This window comes from Xenopus laevis, chromosome 2L (assembly GCF_017654675.1).
Source record: "Xenopus laevis strain J_2021 chromosome 2L, Xenopus_laevis_v10.1, whole genome shotgun sequence".
NCBI classification, from domain to species: Eukaryota; Metazoa; Chordata; class Amphibia; order Anura; family Pipidae; genus Xenopus; species Xenopus laevis.
Window position 1 is genome coordinate 44,778,566 of NC_054373.1, and position 21,010 is coordinate 44,799,575.

General features: G+C 37.7%; 1 protein-coding gene across 7 annotated transcripts in view; it reads left to right on the plus strand.

The window, feature by feature from the left end:
• Positions 1-21,010, plus strand: part of cnksr2.L (connector enhancer of kinase suppressor of Ras 2 L homeolog) — a 205,617-nt gene that overhangs the window by 35,547 nt on the left and 149,060 nt on the right. For 5 of the 7 annotated variants that reach the window (XM_018245021.2, XM_018245025.2, XM_018245020.2 and 2 more), the window contains exons 2-4: positions 8,831-8,994; positions 10,019-10,221; positions 12,283-12,351. In XM_018245021.2, coding sequence (XP_018100510.1) covers positions 8,831-8,994; positions 10,019-10,221; positions 12,283-12,351 — 436 coding nt within the window. 7 annotated transcript variants of the gene reach the window in all.

Below are 21,010 nucleotides of genomic sequence, written 5' to 3' on the forward strand. Positions count from 1 at the left end.
CATTTGACTCAGTACTAAGCCAGCATTAAAAGAAATAAAAGGCAACAATCACTAGGGGGTGCCAAAAGTGAGGACACCCCCAGTGATTGTATTCGCTTACATTATACCCTGAACTTGTGATCCTATCAGCAGAAAACTGCCCTAGCCTCAGTTCTTCCAGTGAGCACCACAGAGCTCCTTCCACAGTCTTCCTTTTCCTTATCTCTGGGAATGTAAGTATGCTAGGCTTTTCATAAGAAAGGCCTGAGAGAAAAAATGTGCTTTTCTTTATCTGATCAGGCTGACTAAACTCCACCCTGACCTCTCTGATGCTCATCATTTTTCTTCACCTAAGAAAATCAATACTTCTAGATTTACCTTGATGCTCTTATTATTGTAAAATAATCAATATGAGATGTATTCAGCAACAATGACTTTGATGTTCTAAGGTTACAAAGAGCAATCATTATCTTAATTATCTCAAGTAATGAGTTATTAAACTCATATCCACTAGAGAACATTATCCGCATAGTTTAATAGTTTATTGGTGAAGCAATCTTGTTTTAAATAGAGAGCGAGCAAAATGTATATGAAATGGGAATCAGCCCAGTACAGATAGCTGCCCTGGACAGGAACTATTTGTCTACTATGCACCTCTTAGACCTAGTAGAATTTATAAATGTGTTGGATACTGTCCAGTGGGGTAGAGTTTGTGGTGCCCATCAACCCCTCACTGAACCTATATCTGTTTGACCATTGGTTGTCTTTGACATCCATCTGAGGCTGTGCTAAAAATAAGTCAATGACTATAAAAGCTTACTGTTTTTAAGTCTGGAGACTTTGGGGTACATTTATTGAAGGGTCAAGGGAGAGTTCACCCTTAATAATGCTTTTTCAATAGTGAACTATGTGGAGACTCTCTCTAAGTGGAGCTATGAGAACTCCAAGTAGTTCACTATTGGAAACCATCAGTGGTTCTCGTAGACAGTGTCAAACTGGCCCACCGTGAGACCAGGAAAATTCCCGTTGGGCCCAAGTGTCATTGTTTTCATTGTCGTTACCTACTTCTGAATGGGAACAAAGAGGCTAAATAGATGGAATTATAGATTATTGAATAAAAAGAAGAGATTAGGAGAATAGAGGTTGAGTGAGGAGAGGAAGACCATGTGGAGCCATGGTCTAAAGTTTTCTGGTGGGCCTCTGGCTTCCCAGACCGACACTGCTCATAGATCATAAGAGACCTTCAATTCCAAATCGCCACTATGCATCCTTACATAAAGCACTTGGTTTCCCCATATTACACGAATTGTAAATAAATACCATCCTATATTACATACTGAGCCAAGCTTAAAACAGTTTTGGGATCAGGTTGCAGCTTTGTCACTAGGAAGTGTAGAACCCTTGGAAAAAATCTATCCCCAAGCATTGTAATTGGTGAAGAGAAAAGTACACCTACCTGCCTCCTCCATCAAGGCACATTTAGATGTGGTGCCACACACTGTGTGCTTTGTCCCTATATATGTTAAGATAGTCATCTCATCTCTTCCATTACAAATAAGTCCTAGAGAAGATCAGACAATACATTAATTGTAATACAAAGAAAGTTATATACTTAAAGAGGTTGTTTACCTTCCATATACTTTTTTCAGTTCAGTTGTTTTCAAATTGTTCCCCAGAATTAAAGACTTTTTTCAATTACTTTCCATTATTTATTTTGTACTATTTTCCAAAATCTAAGTTTAAAGTTGAATGTTCGTGTCTCTGGTGTTTGAGTCTGGCAGCTCAGTGATTCCGGTGCAGACTCTAAACTGTTACAATTCTGCAACATTTAGTTGATACATTTCTCAGCAGCATCTCTGGAGTATTAATTTTGTATCAATTCTAACAGCTGCCTGTAATAAAATTCTGCTCAGCTGGGACAAAGATAAGAAATGTATCAATTTAGAACAGTTTGGGGGGGTGACAATATTTGAACAATATTTAAGGCTACGCTGTTCCCTTAGATTAGAGGTTTTTCCCTCCCCTCTTTTCCTTTTGGTGGTCCGCCTTTTAAATACTGGTACGGTTATGTACACGATTAAGCTTATGATTAAGGGGCAGATTTATGAAGGTTCGAGTTGGGTTTTCCACAAAAATTCAGTTGTATTTTTTGGTCAAAACTCACATTTTCGGTTTAAAAAAACCCTGAATCATACCCTGACCTTGAAATAGCTTGAATCTGAAAATACACCAGCTAAAACATTTTGAGGTCATGTAGGAGTCAATGGCAGAGGTCCTTGAACCATTTGAAGATATTAATAGTCTTGATGATGTTTGAGGGTTTTTTTTGGAGGATTTTGACTGAAAACGCGAATAATTCGAGCATTTCAAGTTTTTTCCAACAGAAAACTTGATTAACTTGAGTTCATTTGAGGTATAAAAAACTCAACACTTGACCTTTGATAAATAACCCCCTAAGTGTCAGATGGACACGAAACGCATAAGGCTTTTTGATATGACTATTCAATAAAGATTTATTTTTATTTATTTACATTTTTTACTAACTTCTTTTGTTTGGCCTGTCTGTGAAATTCCAAAGTGCCCAAAATCCTATTTTCCCTTTTAGCCACCCCAAACCCCTTTTTGGCGTAATAAAAGAAAATGTAATTCCAAGCAACTATCCAATATATTTCATTAAAACCATTAAAGCACATGTAAGGTTAAAAGCATTAAACATTTTTAAAACCCATGAAAATCTGTTAATGTATATTAGAAAGTTGCTTAGAATCAAAATTTCAAAGGTACTGTTTTCACCTTCATATATTTGAGGTCAGCTCAACACTGTGTAGCAAATATATTAAATTTGAGATTGCATTTTTTTTCTGTGATTTGAGGGAAAAAAATAGGATTTTTTTAAGATTTATTGATGTGAAAGATACTTGAAACTTGCAAAGCAGCACATGTTTATCACTTTCTATTTCTGCACTGCTGGTTTTGACTTATTAAACAATGTAACAAAAGCTATGAAGAAGCATTCAAGGCATTGTAAGAATCTGAGCAGGTTTTGGAGGAGGCTGCCTCTAAGATTCAGAACCAGCAGTTGTTAGAACCGTATTTTCTTTCATTATGCATTTAATTTTTTTGTAGGGGTCTTTTTTTGGGGTTTATTATTTATATTACAGGTATGGAATCCGTTATCCAGAAACCCATTATCCAGAAAGCTCAGAATTACGGAAAGTTAGCCTCCCATAGACTCCATTTTATCCAAATAATCAAAATTATTTCCTTTTTCTGTGTAATGATAAAACCGTACCATGTACTCAATCCTATATAAGATATAATTAATCCTTACTGGAAGCAAAACCAGCCTGTTGGTTTGTTTAATGTTTACATGATTTTCTAGTAGAATTAAGGTATGAAGATCCAAATTACAGAAAGATCCAATATCCGTAAAAACCCAGAACATTCTGGATAGCAGGTACCATACCTGTACATTTAAATGAAAACCTGAAATAAGGCTACCATAAAATCTGAGATGGTTATTAAAAGGGTTGTTTTGAGTTAACTTTTAATACGTTGTAGAGAGTGATATTCTGACACAATTTGTAATTGATTTTCGTTTTTTATTATTTGTGGGTTCTGGGTTATTCTGGGTTATTCTGGGTCAGCAGCTCTGCAGTTTGCCATTTCAGCAATTTGGTTTATAGGGTCCAAATTATCCTAGCAACCATGCATTGATTTGAATAATGGAATATGAATAGGAGAGACCTGAAATATAAAGATGAGTAACAAAAAGTAGCAATAACAATAAACTCGTAGTTTTGCAGAGCATTTGTTTTATAGATGGGGGTCAGTGACCCCCAGTTGAAAGCTGAAAATAGTCAGTAGAAGAAGGCAAACCTTTGAAAAAAATTCCACATTAATTGTGGTAGCACACCAAAAAACCAAATGGTTGGTGCTCACTGCAGGGATATCACTTATCACTCATATATGAAAAAAGTTGTCATACCCTTAAATGTGGATAACACAGCACCCCCAGCACATGATTAAACACCTTTGGTGCTAACAAACCCCAGAACAAATACCAGGATTATGTTCAACAGGCTGAGTATGTCGCACACAGTGTCGGACTGGCTCACCGGGATACCAGGAAAACTCCTGGTGGGCCCAGGTGTAAGTGGGCCATCCTGCTTCTAAACATTTGGCCTATTTCATGGTCATTCCCTATTTCTTTGAGAATAAAGAGACTAAATAGATGGAAGAATAGGTTATAGTATGTAAAGAAAAGCGAATAGGAGAGGAGAGGAAGAAAATAATATATAGAGTGGGCCCCTGGTCTAAAGGTTTTTTTGGTGGGCCCCTGGTCTAAAGGTTTTTGGGTGGGCCCCTGGTCTAAGGGTTTTTGGTGGGCCTCTGGTGTCCCAGTCCGACACTGGTCGCACACAGGTAGAGTATGTTGCACACAGGCAAAGTAGGGCACACACAGGCAAAGTAGGGCACACACAGGCAAAGTAGGGCACACACAGGCAAAGTAGGGCACACACAGGCAAAGTAGGGCACACACCGGCAAAGTAGGGCACACACCGGCAAAGTAGGGCACACACCGGCAAAGTAGGGCACACACCGGCAAAGTAGGGCACACACAGACAGAGTCCTGGGTCCTCCTCTGTTCTCAGATGTACCTAGGGGCTCCTAGCAAGCTTTAGGCTTTTATCCTGACACACAGCCAATCGGATTGCTTCCCTGCCTGTAATCGAGCAGAATGGTGTCACAAGCAGAGGATGCTAAGACAATACCTCCCAACATTTGGAAAATAGAAATAGAATAGAAAGTTAGGCACCCCAAGCGATTGTAATCACTTACCTTATACCCCAGGCCAGTGTTCCTGTCACATTTTGATTGCTCCATGGAGCTCAAACAAAAATACCCTGGGCTGGTGCAGGAGCACTGGCCCCAGGGTATCAGATAAATGAATGTGGGGTGCCTAACTCCCCAGTGTTTGTTGCCTCTTTCTCCTTTAAAACATGGCTTTTAGTCATAGCACTTTAGTCATGCAGCAGTGCTGTTGTCATTATGTGCTCATTTCTAGTATCTCGATTACTCCTGCAAGTGGGGGAAAAATGCCTGCCATCTGTGGTCCTACACAAGGTCGCTATCGTTCTCATGCCAACCCACATTTAAAAATAGTTGCATTGCTACGAATCACTTCTTTAAAACTCTAACTGAAATATTGGATTTGCTTTTCTGCAAAGAAGACCAGGCTTCCTAATGGGAATAACATTTCCTTATGTAATTCTGAGATGATTGCCTGATGAGGCTTAGCAAAGTAACCATAGCAATAAAGAAAATAGTATTGCAATAAGGGCTTAACATGAAGTATTGTTTCTTAAAATGTCCTTACTTGAAAGAACACTGCAGTTTAGTAGGTAGATCACACTCCAAGGAAAATGAAGGGATTACATGAAATATTCATAGGGGACCGTAGGTTCTAGAAGTGTTCACTCGAATTTAAATGAACACTTTTAAATGAATATAAGGGGCCACACAGAAGATAGTGACAATGTTCTGAGCATTAACAGTCTTCATCCTTACTTTGCATGAGGTACTGTGGTACTTGCTCCTGGTTTATACTATGCAGTCTTATAAGTGAATAATTGTTGAAAGGTAAATACTTACCAGGAAATGTTGCTTTATGTACAAGAGTTTTCTGTATAGTGTAAGGAGCCATTGACCTTACAGGCATCCTTACAGACATGAAATGCATTGGATTGTTTTCTTGTCTAGCAGCGGTAATAGGTTGTGCCACAATTGGCATGAAGGTTTGATTGTTAAGAAACAAGAAACTCATATATGTTCTCTTTTTCTGTTATTATTCAGTTTATTACTACTCTGGGTTGAGTGGTGTTATGCCTCCTATACAATACCCTATAGAACTGGACTGTTGATTATGAGGTTGAAGACAGATGGGATATAAGGAAAGGCAGAGGAGTTGCTGGCCATAGGTTAATCCACTGCTTACCTAGGCATGCTCCGAATCCAGAATTCAGTTCAGCATTTGGCCTAATCCAGTGCCGGGCCAAGTCGGCCAGGCAACCTGGCCGACTACATGGCCCCCTGCTGTATTGAAAAGCGCATGCGCCGATAAAACCTCGCGAATGCGCCGATGAAATGCGCGAATGAGCATGCGCCAGAAAAGGAGAAAAACTGCTGCCACAGCTTCTGGAACTAGGGGTAGGCGTCGGAAGAGGTACGTGCCTGGCGCCCCTCCACCTCTGCGCCCTAGGCATGTGCCTCTTCTGCCTACCCCTAGTTCCGGCCCTGGCCTAATCCATTTTCCTGGCCAATCCAAATCCATAAAATCACGTGATCACGTTGTCACATGAACAATGAAGTCAAACATTTTTTTCTTATTGTGCGTGTAGTGCACGGTTCTTTTTACCCCTTCCTTCAGATATGGTTCAGAATTCTGCCAAATCCTTCATTAAAGATTTGGCCGAATCCCAAACTGTATCAGAACTCTAATTTACATGTGCAAATTAGGGATATTAAGAGGTAAAAAGAACTGTTTTTTCAGACTTTTTTGTGGGACGAAAAGTCATACAATTATCAGAATTTAAACTGGCCAAGTAAATGGATTCGGCTGAATATGAACCCCTCCGGAAAAGGCCGCATTGCAAAATAGTGGATATGGTACATTCCCTCTGCTTAAACTTGAGGGTGACCTATGTTTCGCCACCTCTGTTTTAACAAGCACTCATTTCCCAAAGTAGAGGAGATGGATAGCAAAAATAATGGAGCTCTTTAAGTATCCATCTGCCGCACCTCTTTGCATTCCACTGTAAAATAGTAAGAGTCATTTATGAACACAACTGTAGTGTGCAAAGCCCATTTTGTAATGTTTTTTTTTTTTCTCAATAGTCCCAGTGTAATTGTGGTCATGCTTCAGGCTGTGGCTGATGCGCCAAAACATACACAATTGTGCTTGCAGTTTGACTCAAATTAAATGATGCCTTTAAAAAGAAGATTATTGTAATTCAATTAAATATTTTGTATTTATAATCTTTATTATTTTCTCTGCACGTTGTTTGCTAAGTTTAGTATTCTCTTTTATCTGCGGGCAAACTTAAAACTATTGGAAACTGAAGATTTATTAATAACTGTGAGTAAAAAAGGAGTCTTGTTATCTTTTCCAGGCATTTAATTAGTCAAACTGGCAATAATTGTACTTGATGTTCACCTTTAAAAAAATTGTACACTGTACTACAATGAGGTTTCTTACAGAGTTTACAGGGCCAGTAAAGATTAACTTTACTCTACTATGGACTATTTATTGCAATAAATGTCCTATTTTATATGAGAGGCTTTTATTGTGTAGCCAGTCACAAATGGAAATTGACCCCTGTATGGCTTTCAGTATAAGAAATAAAACCTATGTATTCCGTACAACTTGTCTCTTATGTAAACCTGTGCCCTAGTGATGTGCGGGTCGGGTTTTTCCCGACCCGACCCTAACCCGCCTGACCCCAACTTCCGGCATCCCTTTATGGACCCGTCCCATCGATTATGTCACAAAAGGGACGGGGCGAGCAGATGTGCGTCTATAAATCCGGAAGTTGGAAGCCAGCAGGTGAAGGCACGGGGGGTGTGAGGTTGGCCGAACCCGACAGACCCGCGGGTATTGGGCCGGGCCGCACATCACTACTGTAAAACCCACTGCCCAATTTTAACTTAAATGGCTGCCTGTATGACAGCAGCTTATTTATAGAGACTGAATTTGTGTTTCTGCAGCAAGCCCTCAACAGTTTTACCAAGGGTAACCGTTTACTATATTTCTGGCCCTGGTTAACATTCTCTTCCACAGCTTATTAGGGTCATATCAATATGATCTTAACTCTAATAATGATACCAATTCTACATAGGTAATTTTTTTTTTAAACATTATTTCCATTTGTAATTGACAAAATGTTACTGCTATTAAAAGCAGAATTCAGCTCTGTAATTTGTGAGTCTGTAATTAAACACGCAATCTTGAATGTCTGAATGGCATGTGAGTCACCGATAGAAATTAGGGAATAAGACACGGGTATTGGAAGCAGATATAAACAATATACAACTACTATTTTTAAGTTGACGGAGAGGGGAAAACATGAATGTCCTGAAAAAGCATATAACGGAACCTGGGTCTGAATATTAACATGAATAGAATATAGACATTCACTGATCTTTCAGGCATTAAGAAAGGTGCTGGTTATTCTGCAGTTTGTATGCAAACTTTAAAGGGATGCTGTCATAGGAAAACTATTTTTTTTCAAAATGAATCAGTTAATAGTGCTGCTCCAGCAGAATTCTGCACTGAAATTCATTTCTTAAAAGAGCAAACAGATTTTTTTATATTCAATTTTGAAATCTGACATGGGGCTAGACTTATTGTCAATTTCCCAGCTGCCCCAAGTCATATGTAGAACAAAGCATTTGGGGTACCAATCATTTATCATTATCACCTTGCTGCAACAAGGAACATTGGGGGTCATTTATCAACACTGGGCAAATTTGCCCATGGGCAGTAACCCATGGCAACCAATCAAATGGCTGCATTCATTGTTCTATTTGCAGCTTTAAAAAGCTAATCACTGATTGGTTGCTATAGGTAACTGCCCATAGGCAAATATGCCCAGTGTTGATAAATGAGCCCCAATATTGTGTTATGGGCATCTAAGGTTTGTTGGTAACAAAATCCAGTAGGTAATGTTAATAACGTGTAGTGTCTGGGTATCAAGAAGATCAAACATGTTTTCCGTGAAGTGTGTTTGACAAATGTCTTATTACCTGTATTTTTTTCTTCCTTGTTTCCTCTTCCCCCTCCTATCCATAGGTCTGGATGATTGCCTGCAACAGTACATAAAGAACTTTGAAAGAGAAAAGATAGCAGGGGACCAGTTGTTGCGCATCACACACCAAGAACTTGAGGAATTAGGAGTCACACGGATTGGACACCAGGAACTTATTTTGGAGGCTGTAGATTTACTGTGCGCATTGGTAAATATCACATATAAATAATACATTTATATCTTTAAATATATTTCAAATTGAATCAATTATAGCATAACTTGTTTGCCACATCTGTTGCATGTTTGTACATTTACATTCATGGCTAAACCCCATGTCGTATTTGGTCAACTATCACTATTGTGTTTCATCAACATTTGTGCTCTTCAAGAAATGCACGTCAAGTGTCCATTTTTATATTCTTGTGTGTATGTATAAGTATATATGTATGTGTGTGTTTTTAGTTCTGCAATAAAGCATTTTCTTCAATTTTAAGTCCTGTGAGTGTGAATTCTTGGAAATGGACAGAGATTATTTGATGATTGTGCACCCAGGCATACTAAATGGCTTTATTAAGAGTACCGGTATCATGACAGATATATATATAAATATATCTCATTGCAATTAATAAAAATACATTTCACAGATTACTGTTACAAAGGTTACATGCCATACTTTGAGGCATAGGAGTCCTCTGTACCATACAGCTTGCAATTTAACAAAATACTCAATTTACGATCTAGTAACTAGGGTGAAAGAATCAAACTCCTTTGATCTAATGTTTAAATTATGGGGCAGCTGTATGACATTTGAAATGGGGAATCCTGATAGATTCCTGCCAGCTCAAATCTTCTCACATTTGATATCAATCCGTTGGCACATTTATCACATTTTGATTTTTTTTAGTTCTTTAGAACTGTTTTGTGTCAAATTTAGTTTGGTTCAGTTGGCTTACATGATAAAATGTATTTTTAGAACGAATATAGCTGGCAATGCTTCTTCCTGAGATGTATACAGCATGTCTGCTATATGTCTAGGTTCTAAATATAAAATTAAATCCATTCTGGAATTTTAACCTGCCATGACACAGTTTATTAGTAGGTACATAGTAAAAAAAACTTATACAGGTTACCAAAATGTTAGTATTTGTGATGGAATTTGATATTCATGAATATTTTTTTAGTCAGCGGTCATTTTTAAGGGTAACGTGTCCCCCTCTGTTTTTTTGATACAGAATTATGGATTGGAAACGGAAAACCTAAAAACACTTTCCCACAAATTAAATTCATCTGCTAAAAATTTGCAGAACTTTATAACTGGGAGGAGGAGAAGTGGCCATTATGATGGGAAAAGTAGCAGAAAATTACCTAATGACTTCTTAACTTCTGTTGTGGATCTCATTGGATCAGCAAAGAGCCTCCTGGCTTGGTTGGACAGGTAAAAGAAATGCAATGCTTGTTAAATCTAAAATACAGTGGTAGTGATATGTATGTGTTTTTGAATGACAAAGTTTCATGTAAAATCGTTTTTTTTTTAATGTGGGACCTTAGAAGGACCTCTTATATGAATGTTGAAAATGTATGGAGTAAGTAGAGGGGCTAGTAAGTATTTTTAAGTTTTATTTTTTAATTCAATTTATCGGCAAAAAGAAACCAGTATCACTTATACATTCTTGGTTTTTGATTATTGGGCCAATAGTAAAATATCTATTTTTGGAAAGGAATCAGAAGGAATCACTAGTGGTAGGACCCCGCTATTTAGAAAATGTATGTTTAGTAATTTACTCCTTAAAGTCAATCCTAGCCACATGTGCTTAAAATTCGTGTTTGTCTTCCAGAATCGAGCTAGGTAAATTCATTAGATAAAATCCAGGTTCTTCTAAATATAGCATGCGCCATGTTGGAAATTAAAATAAGGGTGTGTGCGCAGTTGGGATGAAATGCTAAGCTGTTAACGGCCATGAAAGGAATGCTGGACTCAATTGTTTATAACATTTGGTAAATCCCTTAATAAAAAAGTATGGGCAGTAGCCTGCAAGAGCTGAAATTCGGATTTCTAAATCGGACTGTGACTGTCATTCAGACTGTTGCTTATTTGGTAAGGTGAATTAAAAACTAGAAATGAAATAACTGCTGAAATTCCAAACTGGAGAGCTATTAAAATGAAAAAAATTAAAAACAGGAAGACCAGTTCCAGAATGTTCAAAATATCACTATGTGATACTAAAAGTTAATTTGAAGAAGTACCCCTTTAATGTAAATACCTTAAATTGATATGATCTGTTTTGAAAATTGTCTTTGCACTGAGCGCAAATCATGATTTCTATTTATTTTATTTAAAGCAGTTGCCCTTAGAATTTCTGTCTACCCTAGTGTCCCCCCTTCAATCGAGCCTAATTACCTTCAATTTCTAAACGTATGCAAGTTTTGAATTTGCTTTGGTAAAGTGCATGTAAGTTATAATTTGCACCTTGAGCTAGGTAAGTAAATGAGCCCTTATATGTGTGCGAGACTCCTGCAAATCTAATTCCCTCATATTTTAAGGCTATATTTCTATTTCCTTTTAGATCAGTATTCATCAGAAAAGATCTTGGGTTGAGTTGCAGTGATGGAAATATTTTATTCATGTTGTCCATTTAATTATTATATGCGTTCTTCAGAGACTGAGATGATTATACAATAAAAGTCATGTTAGCTCAGTTTATAATAGAAAATAATTGCCTTCAGTCAGCTTCCACATAAGCAAAATTAAAGTTAGAAAAGAATTGTCGTATTGTACACCACTCTTTTTTTTTTTTTTTAAATGCAGATAATTCTAGCAATCTGCCTAGTGGGCTCATTGGAAATAAGGTAGACTGGATTGGGTGGATCTTAGTGCAACAAGTAAGTTTGCTGAGAATATTCAGCCACTGAAACTTATAAGCTAGGTAAACACTCATGTTGGTATTAAATGCTACTGCATTCTTCCATTAATGGTTTAGAAATCCAGAGTACACAGGTATACTCATTTGTTAAAGGTACTCTAATTTCCACTATTGCACAGTAGGGCTGGTGGTGATCCAGCTTGAAGAAGCCTTTAAGTGTAGACATTTTGCTGAACTAGGCTAGGCGCCTACATTCCTTTTCTGAAACGGCTGCTAAAACGTTGCACATGGCGGCTCCTAAATAGGAAATATTAGATCAAAAATAAAAAACCGTGGACAGCTGCTTTAACATCTGCAGTGAAAGGCTTACACACCCTCAATAAGCTCAGCTAAAATACTTTAACAGCATGCAGGCTCTGCGAACTATGATTTACAGCGCCTTGGTGGTCATTATCCTCCCAAAAATGTATTCACAGTTTACTTGGAAATAAATCAGTGTTGACTTTGTTCAAAGGCAGCGCATGTAATGTTTTCTGCATTGTAAGAATTATTAATGAAGAATAACAACTTATGTAGCCTTAACATTTGTTATACGGAAGCTTTCTCTTGTGTTTGAAGTCCTTCTCTTGCCATAGGTATTGCCACGCTGATCAGGATGACATTGATAACCTTAAAAAAAGATGGATAGGGCATAAACTGGATAAGTAAGTCGCTCAAAGCTTGATTTTTCTATCAAACTTCTGCCATTTGTATCTTAAAGGAGAACTAAAGCTTAACTAAAGAAGTAGGGTAGAACTGTTGTACATTATGTTTCAGGCATCTGTACCAGCCCAAGGCAACCACAGTCCTTTAGCAAGGAAGATCTGTGTCTCCAAAGATGCCCCAGTAGCTCCCCATCTTCTCTTCCGCAGATTCCCTGCACATGATCTGTGCTGCTGTCACTTACTTGTGTTTAGGGACATACTCAAAATTTTCAGTACACATAAATGTCACAATGTAAGCCTGATTAGTAATTAATACAAATAATTACTACATGGCATCACAGAAACCAGTGCAACTAGCATCAGAATTTAATAATCAGCCCTGTAGCATCAGCTTATATTATAGGCCAACCTAATTTTCTGGTTGTTAGTTTAGCTTCTCAAGAGCTGCTCAGAGCCCACTGAGTATGTGAGTGTCACAGACACTTTCCAAGATGGTGACCCCCTGTTACAAGTTTGAAGTCCTGGATCATTGCTGCTGTTGAGAAGCTGAAACTTTAGGCTGGTGCTCTAAATACAATATATAACATAAGGCATTTTTGGCCATATTCATTTTTAGGGTTTAGCTTTCCTTTAAGTTCACTCTTGCAGTATTCTGCAGTTGGTGATGTGCTTTCGCCCTTAATGCATGTTCTATTTATGATTATCGTGGCATGTTTATTTGCATGTTGTATTTGTTTTTTGCACATGTGGTAAAAGAAATTTGTAAGGCAAAAGGGGGGGAATTCCCCTTAGAATTGTTCGTATCGTTTTAATGTGTTGACGTGAAGTTTAGTTCATCTTCCCTGCTGCCATGTTTAGATATAGGTGGGAATGTAATATGTTTTGTTGGCACAAAAAAAGGTTGCAAATACCATTGCGAATGTTAGTGACCTCGATTGCGTCCGTTTTGGCTGATAACCGACCTCAATGATTTCCTCGCAAAGTTTGCCACCAAGTGACTTTTGTGAACAATCGCAGTATATGTAATAACATGTGCAATCGGAAAGTGTATTTTGCAATAAAATATTTAACGAAACTCCAGCGCAGGTGTTAACGCTAACCTTAACAATGGAATGTTAGTGAGTGAGTACCTGTCGGTGCAAGTCATCTGGTGTTTTAGCGATCATGTTTCTCATTCAGTCATAAATTGATAATGGAACTTCTGTAAGTACCCTATACCAGAGTCATTAATATACTTTTAAAAACGTTAACATCATGGCAGTAATGTCTGTAACACGTAGGAGATTATGTAGTAACCGGTTCAACGTTCCTCGTAATAGACTGACCATGAACAATCGGTAACAATTTGTAACACTTTAAAATGAATAATAAAAGAAAAGAGAATGCTGTGGCTGAACCACATTTTGGCCCCTTTATAGACACCTTTCCCATTCTCTTACTGATTCTGGAGGTACACTCAGGCCTGAATTTTGGCCTTGGGTGCCCCTAGTTGGCAGGGTGTCCCCCCCCCACCCACGTGCGAGCGCCTGAGCATTGGAAATTACGTCTACAGGAGTTTGCGTCCCCGGTGCATCTTATATTGCAACTTGGTTACATTCTGCCCCTAAAATCTTGTCGCCCTAGGGCTGGGCCTTTGTAGCCTCACCACAAATCCGGGCCTGGGTTCACTGAGCTTTAAAGATCTTAGGAGGTAATACAATAAGAGTTGAAAAAAATGCTAGTAGGTCTCTAGTCATCTAAAGCAGTCAGTCTGCAGGTAGCATTTACTGTTCACCTGTTTGAAAACAAACCCCTGAATGATTGATAGGGGTTACTGTACCTTTGCAGCAGCAAACACCCTGGGAGGCACAGGGATTGTGTATTCAAAGTTCTCTAAGAACTTGACATTATGATATTGTTTTATGTTATGTTAGGAAACAACTCAAGAAAAAAAAATATATAAACTTTTACTTGAAGGCTGCTTCTATCTTTCAAAAATGCCCCAATGCTGCTCAAAGTTCTTACCCCCTCCAGACTTGTACGGCAATGCTTAGTAAAAAGCAGCTTCCATTATGCTGGGCTATGGAATTTGAAAGCATTACATGGACTGGAGTATATATAGTGAATAAAGTACCCCCTCTTGTAAAATATAAGGATATTATGAGTTGCAGAGGAGTTTCATGACCATATAAAAGCACGAGGTCGAAGGCCGAGTGTTTTTATACAGGTCATGGAACACTGAGGTAGCTTCTAATATCCTCATATTTTGCAACAGGGGGTACTTTATTTATTATAATACACAAGTCATGTGACAGAAATGACATCACTACTCACAGTTTATAACGGATGACATCAGAACTCACAGTTTATAAGGATATAATTTACAAGATAATCATGGTTTTTGTGTATTATATAGAAATACTGTATTACTCCAGCCTAGTGATGGATCTTTCTGCCTCCATGCCATTGGGTGACAGAACACACTTTTGTACAGCTTGAGTACCTCTCAAATGGGTACATTTAGGGGTATTTTAGAAAAGAAATAAGCTTAAAGCCTTGGGGTATATTTATTATATATTTATTAGGGATGCACCGAATCCACTATTTTGGAATCGGGCGAATTCATTGCGAAAGATTTGGCCAAATACCACACTGAATCCGAATACTAATTTGCATATGCAAATTAGGGATGGGAAGGGGGAAACATTTTTTACTTCCTTGTTTTGTGACAAAAATCACGCGATATCCCTCCCCACCCATAATTTGCATATGCAAATTAGGATTCCAATTCGGTTCGGCAGGGCAAAAGGATTTGGCTGAATCCTGCAGAAAAAGGCCGAATCCTGGATTCAGTGCATCCCTAATATTTATCAAAGAGCGGAATTAGAGATCACCACACTCCACTAGAGTGAAATACTGACACTCTCTTTTAATTTCTATGGGATTTTTAAAAGAGTATTTATCAATGGGTGAAAGTGAAAGTTCATAACTTGATAAACATGCCTTTCAAAATCCCATCGAAATGAAAGAGAGGCGGAATTTCACTCTAGCGGACTGTGGTGATCTCTAACTTCACTCTTAGATAAATATACTCCCTTGAATTCAAGTTATACATTCACATTCCTACTTAATTACATTCTTCTAGGCAGAACATTTGCGGTTCAGTTTTGTGCTGCTTTTGTTCCAAAGTTTTCTAGTAGTGCCACAGATTCTCTGCTTGTTGGATATTATAGCTTGTAATGGGCCATGGTAGGACATTCACATTTTTTCTCTTGAGCCAGTGATGACTTTGCTGTCATTGTCTTTCTGGAAGATCAACTTTGCCAACTTGATTTTTTTCAGCAGATTGAAACAAGTTCTCTAGAAATATCTCCATGAATTTTGGACCATCCATGCTTGGCCCCTATTGATAAAAAGCAGAGGTGCCCCCACTACTGCCAGTATACATACAAAAAACACTTATGTATCAAAGTATAGCTCGACCTATCATATTACTGATATGCTAGGATAATACTTCTGAGGAAGTTGGTTAGCTGCCACAGAAACGTGCTTAAAAGGACTGCCCATAGATACTTATTTAATGAGCATTCTTTCTGTTTTGCATATTATTTCTCACATGAGTATAATTTAGCTGCAGATTTCTTGGTGTTTTTTAAGAACTGCCCTGTAGAGTCTCAAGCAGATGAGGCAGTTGAGTGTGTCCAATGGCCAGTGGTGCCTCGGATGAGAAGTAAACTGCATTGTGGTAGTGCAGTCTATAAGCATAGTGATATTGCATATTTAATAAAGGCAAATTATTGTACGTCTAGTCTTTGAGTAGCCTATAGAACCTTTATTTCTAAAGCACATAGTTTGAGAGCAAACAAAGGCTGCTTTTGAGGGTTCCAGGTTTTTACAGAAGGTTAAAGCACCATCTTGGTCTCTAGTGTTTGTCCAGTCCAGTCAAAACACTGGTTAAAACAGGTAAATGTTCTTGGTATAAAGCTCACTGTAAATAAAGAATATTACAGCACATACTGTATTTCACAAATAAAGTACATTTTTTGATACTGTTTAAATATATGTAATATTTCTTATTTTATGGGATGGAATGTTTATGAATAATAGATGTGCAATATCTGATTTCTGCTGATGCTGGCTGTTTCTGCCCACTGGTTTCCTGCTGAAGTTTTCTTGTATCACTTTTGTTTTACATTTTATAGAGCTATAGAAGATAATAGAGATTTACATTATATGTTTATTTTGTACTTCTTGTCTTAATATAGTTGGCTTGCAGGTCGCACATGGGTCACATACCTAGCAATATGTTGGTTTTACCTGAAGCCCTAACAAATATGATAGTGGTTCCCAGACGGTAGAGCTGACTGGCCCGTAGTCTTAAGGCCAGTTAGTAAGTGCTCTTAGATATTACTGGAATCTCAATTAGAGGGAGATTTATGGTGTGAATATCTATTTACTGTTCTTAAAAACAATGGCTTAAAAAGCTGACACCACCATATTTATAGATGCCTGTTTATTGTTATGAACTAATTGTGACTTGACCAAGTGTTTGTTCCCAAAGGTAGTCTTGAACTCAAATAGTCTGAGACTCACATCTATAAGTTATATATAGTATACATGGTGATCCTCAGATGCAAAGTGATGAGCCTTTAAAATAAAGCCATTGCTCAGAAATAAAGGTAGATATATCCAAACTAGCAAGAAAGTTTGCCTAAAAGTCATATTAGAAAGAAAGGAAGGGGTTGAATAGACTGAGGGGCAGATTAAAAAAAGCGTAAGATTACAGCTCACCATAATAAAAGGCATGTTTTTCAATCGGTGTTCGAGTTCACCATTTGATAACTATGCCTCTTAAAATCCCATAGAAATTAGTAGAGCTCTAATCTTACACTTTGCTAAACCTGCCCCTAATAGACATTGTGATAAATGTCAAATAACAAGAAATTCATAATCGTGGGAGGATAGTTTTGTTCCAGTTCTATATAATAAGGGCAAAATCTATCTTACTGCACTATATACTGTATATATCATCAAGCCATAACGTAAACGTAGAGATAGTAAAGTAACAATAATTGAAAAACCACATTAACTATACGAGGATCAGAATCAGAAGGCATCTATTTATCATGCATTATCAGTAATGTTGCTCAAAGTAACCAATCATAATCTTTGCTTTTGTTTTGAAATCTAATTGCTGATTGGTTGCTCTGGGCAACATCACCATTAATACTTATCTCCACCTTTTTAATCAGCATGATAAATAGGCCCCTTAAAGGGCAAGTCAACCCCAAAATAACAATTTTGCCTAATACAAGAAAACATAATTCTAAGTAAATTTCCAATATACATGTAATAAAAATTGTCAGTGCTTTTAAAGTTATTTGTAAAAACATTTACTATTGATAGCAGCATTTGCTTAACACCTGGTTGTTACTTTTTTTTTACTTCTCTCTTTTTATTTATTTAACAATAAATCACACTCATTTCAAAACATTACAAATAAATGTCCAGTTTTGTAATTATTCTTTTCTGTTGCATGTTTTGTTGGTGCATAAGTTGTATCTTTAGTGTTTAAATGCAAATACACTGATATGCAATCGGAATACAACAATAATAAAAGGAAAAGAAAAACAAAATACGGAATACAACAAAAAAAAGGAAGAAAAAAGGGAAAACACAGGCAAATAAATGAAACCTCATACAAAAACGTTTTGTATATTCCAACTTACATATTATCAGAATATCTGATATTTATCAGTTTACAGAATACAAATCGGTTTGATATTATCTTGTTTAAGATAGCTAAACTTGTTCTGGGGTTATCTATACCTATCTATTATTGATGTGCGGGTTTTGAATTTCTCGACCCGCACCCAACCCTAACCCACCCACTCCCTACCCGCATCCAACCCGGGCCCGCTGCTCCCCTTTATTTATAGACCCCCGCGCCCGCCCTGCAGTGAGGTCACAAAAGGGGCGGGGCAGGCGGAAGTCTATAAATTCCGGTGCCGGAAGCCGGCAGTACTAGGTCGCGGGCAGGGAGAGCATTTTGTCCAGGGGTCTGCCCGAACCCGCCCGACCTGCGGGTCCTGCGGGCCTCATGTCGGCCCGCACATCACTACTATCTATCCTATATTAATAGTTTAAGTTTGTGTGATAGTTCCAGATTGAGTAATTTGTAGTGGAAAAGTAGAACAGTGTTTAAATTCTTTCCACAGTTGCCATCTTGTCATGTGGACTTCCCTGTTGTCTTCATTTATTGTAGTTAGATACAACATTTCTTCCATATAATTAAGTCTAGAAACATATTGTGTTATATGCAGCCCATAATTGTAGCAATAAAAAGTTAGTGTCTTTTGGTAGACCAGGATAAGGGGTAATTCAGTAAAATATGTTTTGGGCAGCATATTAGATAGACCTTTAGTATTAATGAGGCTATTTGGACTATGTCTTTCCAGAAGTTTTCTACTATCGGGCAAGAAGGTTTATAATCACCCACTTCTCCACACCCTCTAAAGCGCTGTGGGGAAGAGTCTGGGTGTATAGCATTTTTACGTTTTGGGGTGATATGCCACCTTGAAAGTATTTTATAAGTAATTTCTCAAGTTGCACTATTAGTTTAAATTTTATGTGTGGATATCAACGTCTTAGTCCAGTCTTCTGGGGTCCTGGTTGTTATTTTTTAAACAATTTTGCAAAAGTCTTCGTTCTCCAGCAAAGACAGGTCTGTTAATCAGCTGCCTTGTATTTCATTGTATCAGCAGTCTCAGCCACCGGGGCAGGGAATAAATAGGGGCAGAGTAACACAGCTTTCAATAGCAATACATATACAAATGACTAAAGGAAAATTGTAATAATATAGATTGGAAAGTTGCATAGAATGATATTTTCTTATATTAGGCAAATTTTTATTTTCGGTTGACTTGTACTTTAAAGTCGAGCTCAATCCATTTTACACATACTGTTGAAATGAGGAATTGCTCACTTCCATAGTATGCTTGAGGGCAGTGCTCATATTCTCTGGGTATTCTTTACCTATTTCCAACCCTAATCCCCACAGTTATGATTCACTTACTATATGACCCAAACTGTCCTTACTCTCTAATAATCCATGCAACATTTTAAAGGGCTTGTTCACTTTTAAATTAGCTTTTAGTATGATGTAGAGCGTGATATTCTAAGACAATTTGCATTTGGTTTTCCTTATTTGGGGTTTTTGAGTTATTTAGCATTTTTATTCAGCAGCTCCCCAGTTTGCAATTTCCATAATCTGGTTGCTAGGGTCCAAATTACCCTAGCAACTATGCATTCATTTGAATAAGAGACTGGAATATGAAGAGGCCTGAATAGAAAGATGAATAATAAAAAGCAGCACTAACAATACATTTGTAGACTTATAGAGCATTTGTTGTTTTGATGGTGTCAAAGCTGGAGAGAGTCAGAAGAAGAATGCAAATAATTCAAAAGTATTTCCATTTTTACTGTATTAATAAAAAAATGCAATTGTTGCAGGTGGCTGGACTGAACTGAGAAGTGGTATCATTTTTGCGAGTTTTAATCACACCGCTGTTTAGAAAATATTGTATTTGTAGGCGGTCCCACCAGATAGCACATTCCAATCTCCTTAGTTCTTCCTAATACTTGTATTTAGTTATCTTTATATAGGAGAAAGAAAGTCATATATACGTAATTATTAGCAGATTTAGTTTGGTTCGTACAATTATTTTTATTATTATTAACATGTATTTATATAGCGCCAACATATTGCGTAGCACTGTAAAGTAAATGTGATTATACAACTACATCACATGAATTACATATATAGAATATATGGAGTAACAAACATCACAATCAATACAGGTACAAAGAGGTGAGGAAGGCCCTATGCATAGGCATACAGTCTAAAGGGAAGGGCGTAATACACAAGGTGTGGGAGTGGGCAAAATAGAAGTAAGTGGGTGAGAAATGTGGTGTTGCGTTTGGTCGTTAAGCAGAGTGAGGGTAGGCTTCTCGAAAGAAGTGCGTTTTCAGAGATTTTTTGAAAGCAGAAAGGTTGGGAGAAAGTCGGACAGACCGTGGGAGAGCATTCCAGAGGAGGGGTGCAGCCCTTCCAAAGTCTTGAATGCGAGCATGTGAGGAGGTAATGAGAGAAGAGTTGAGTAGCAGGTCAGTAGAGGAGCGTAGTAAGCGAGTGGGTGAGTATATAGAGATGAGTTCAGAGATGTAGGGTGGAGCAGAGTTGTGAAGTGCTTTGAAAGTCAGTGTCATTAATTTGAATTTGATTCTGAAAGGTAACGGAAGCCAGTGCAGGGATTGACAGAATGGCGAGGCAGAGGAGGAGCGGTTGCTGAGGTGTATGAGCCTCGCAGCAGTGTTCATTATGGACTGGAGTGTATTAGTGTATTTATTTGTCAAGTCCTATGGCTCCTTATATATATATATATATATATATATATATATATATATATATATATATATTGCTTCCAATGGCTCTGTGCTGTCTGGATGAGTATGGGACTGTGTATTCTTTGAGTAACATTCTTAGGATTTTCTTATGTGGATGTTATAAGTAACTCTTCACAGGCAAGGTCAAATGAGATTTGAGGACTAGGTCCAATGCTTTGTATTGACAGCCAATTATTTCTTTGTGTAGATTTTTGTTATGCAATGTCTTTTTGTC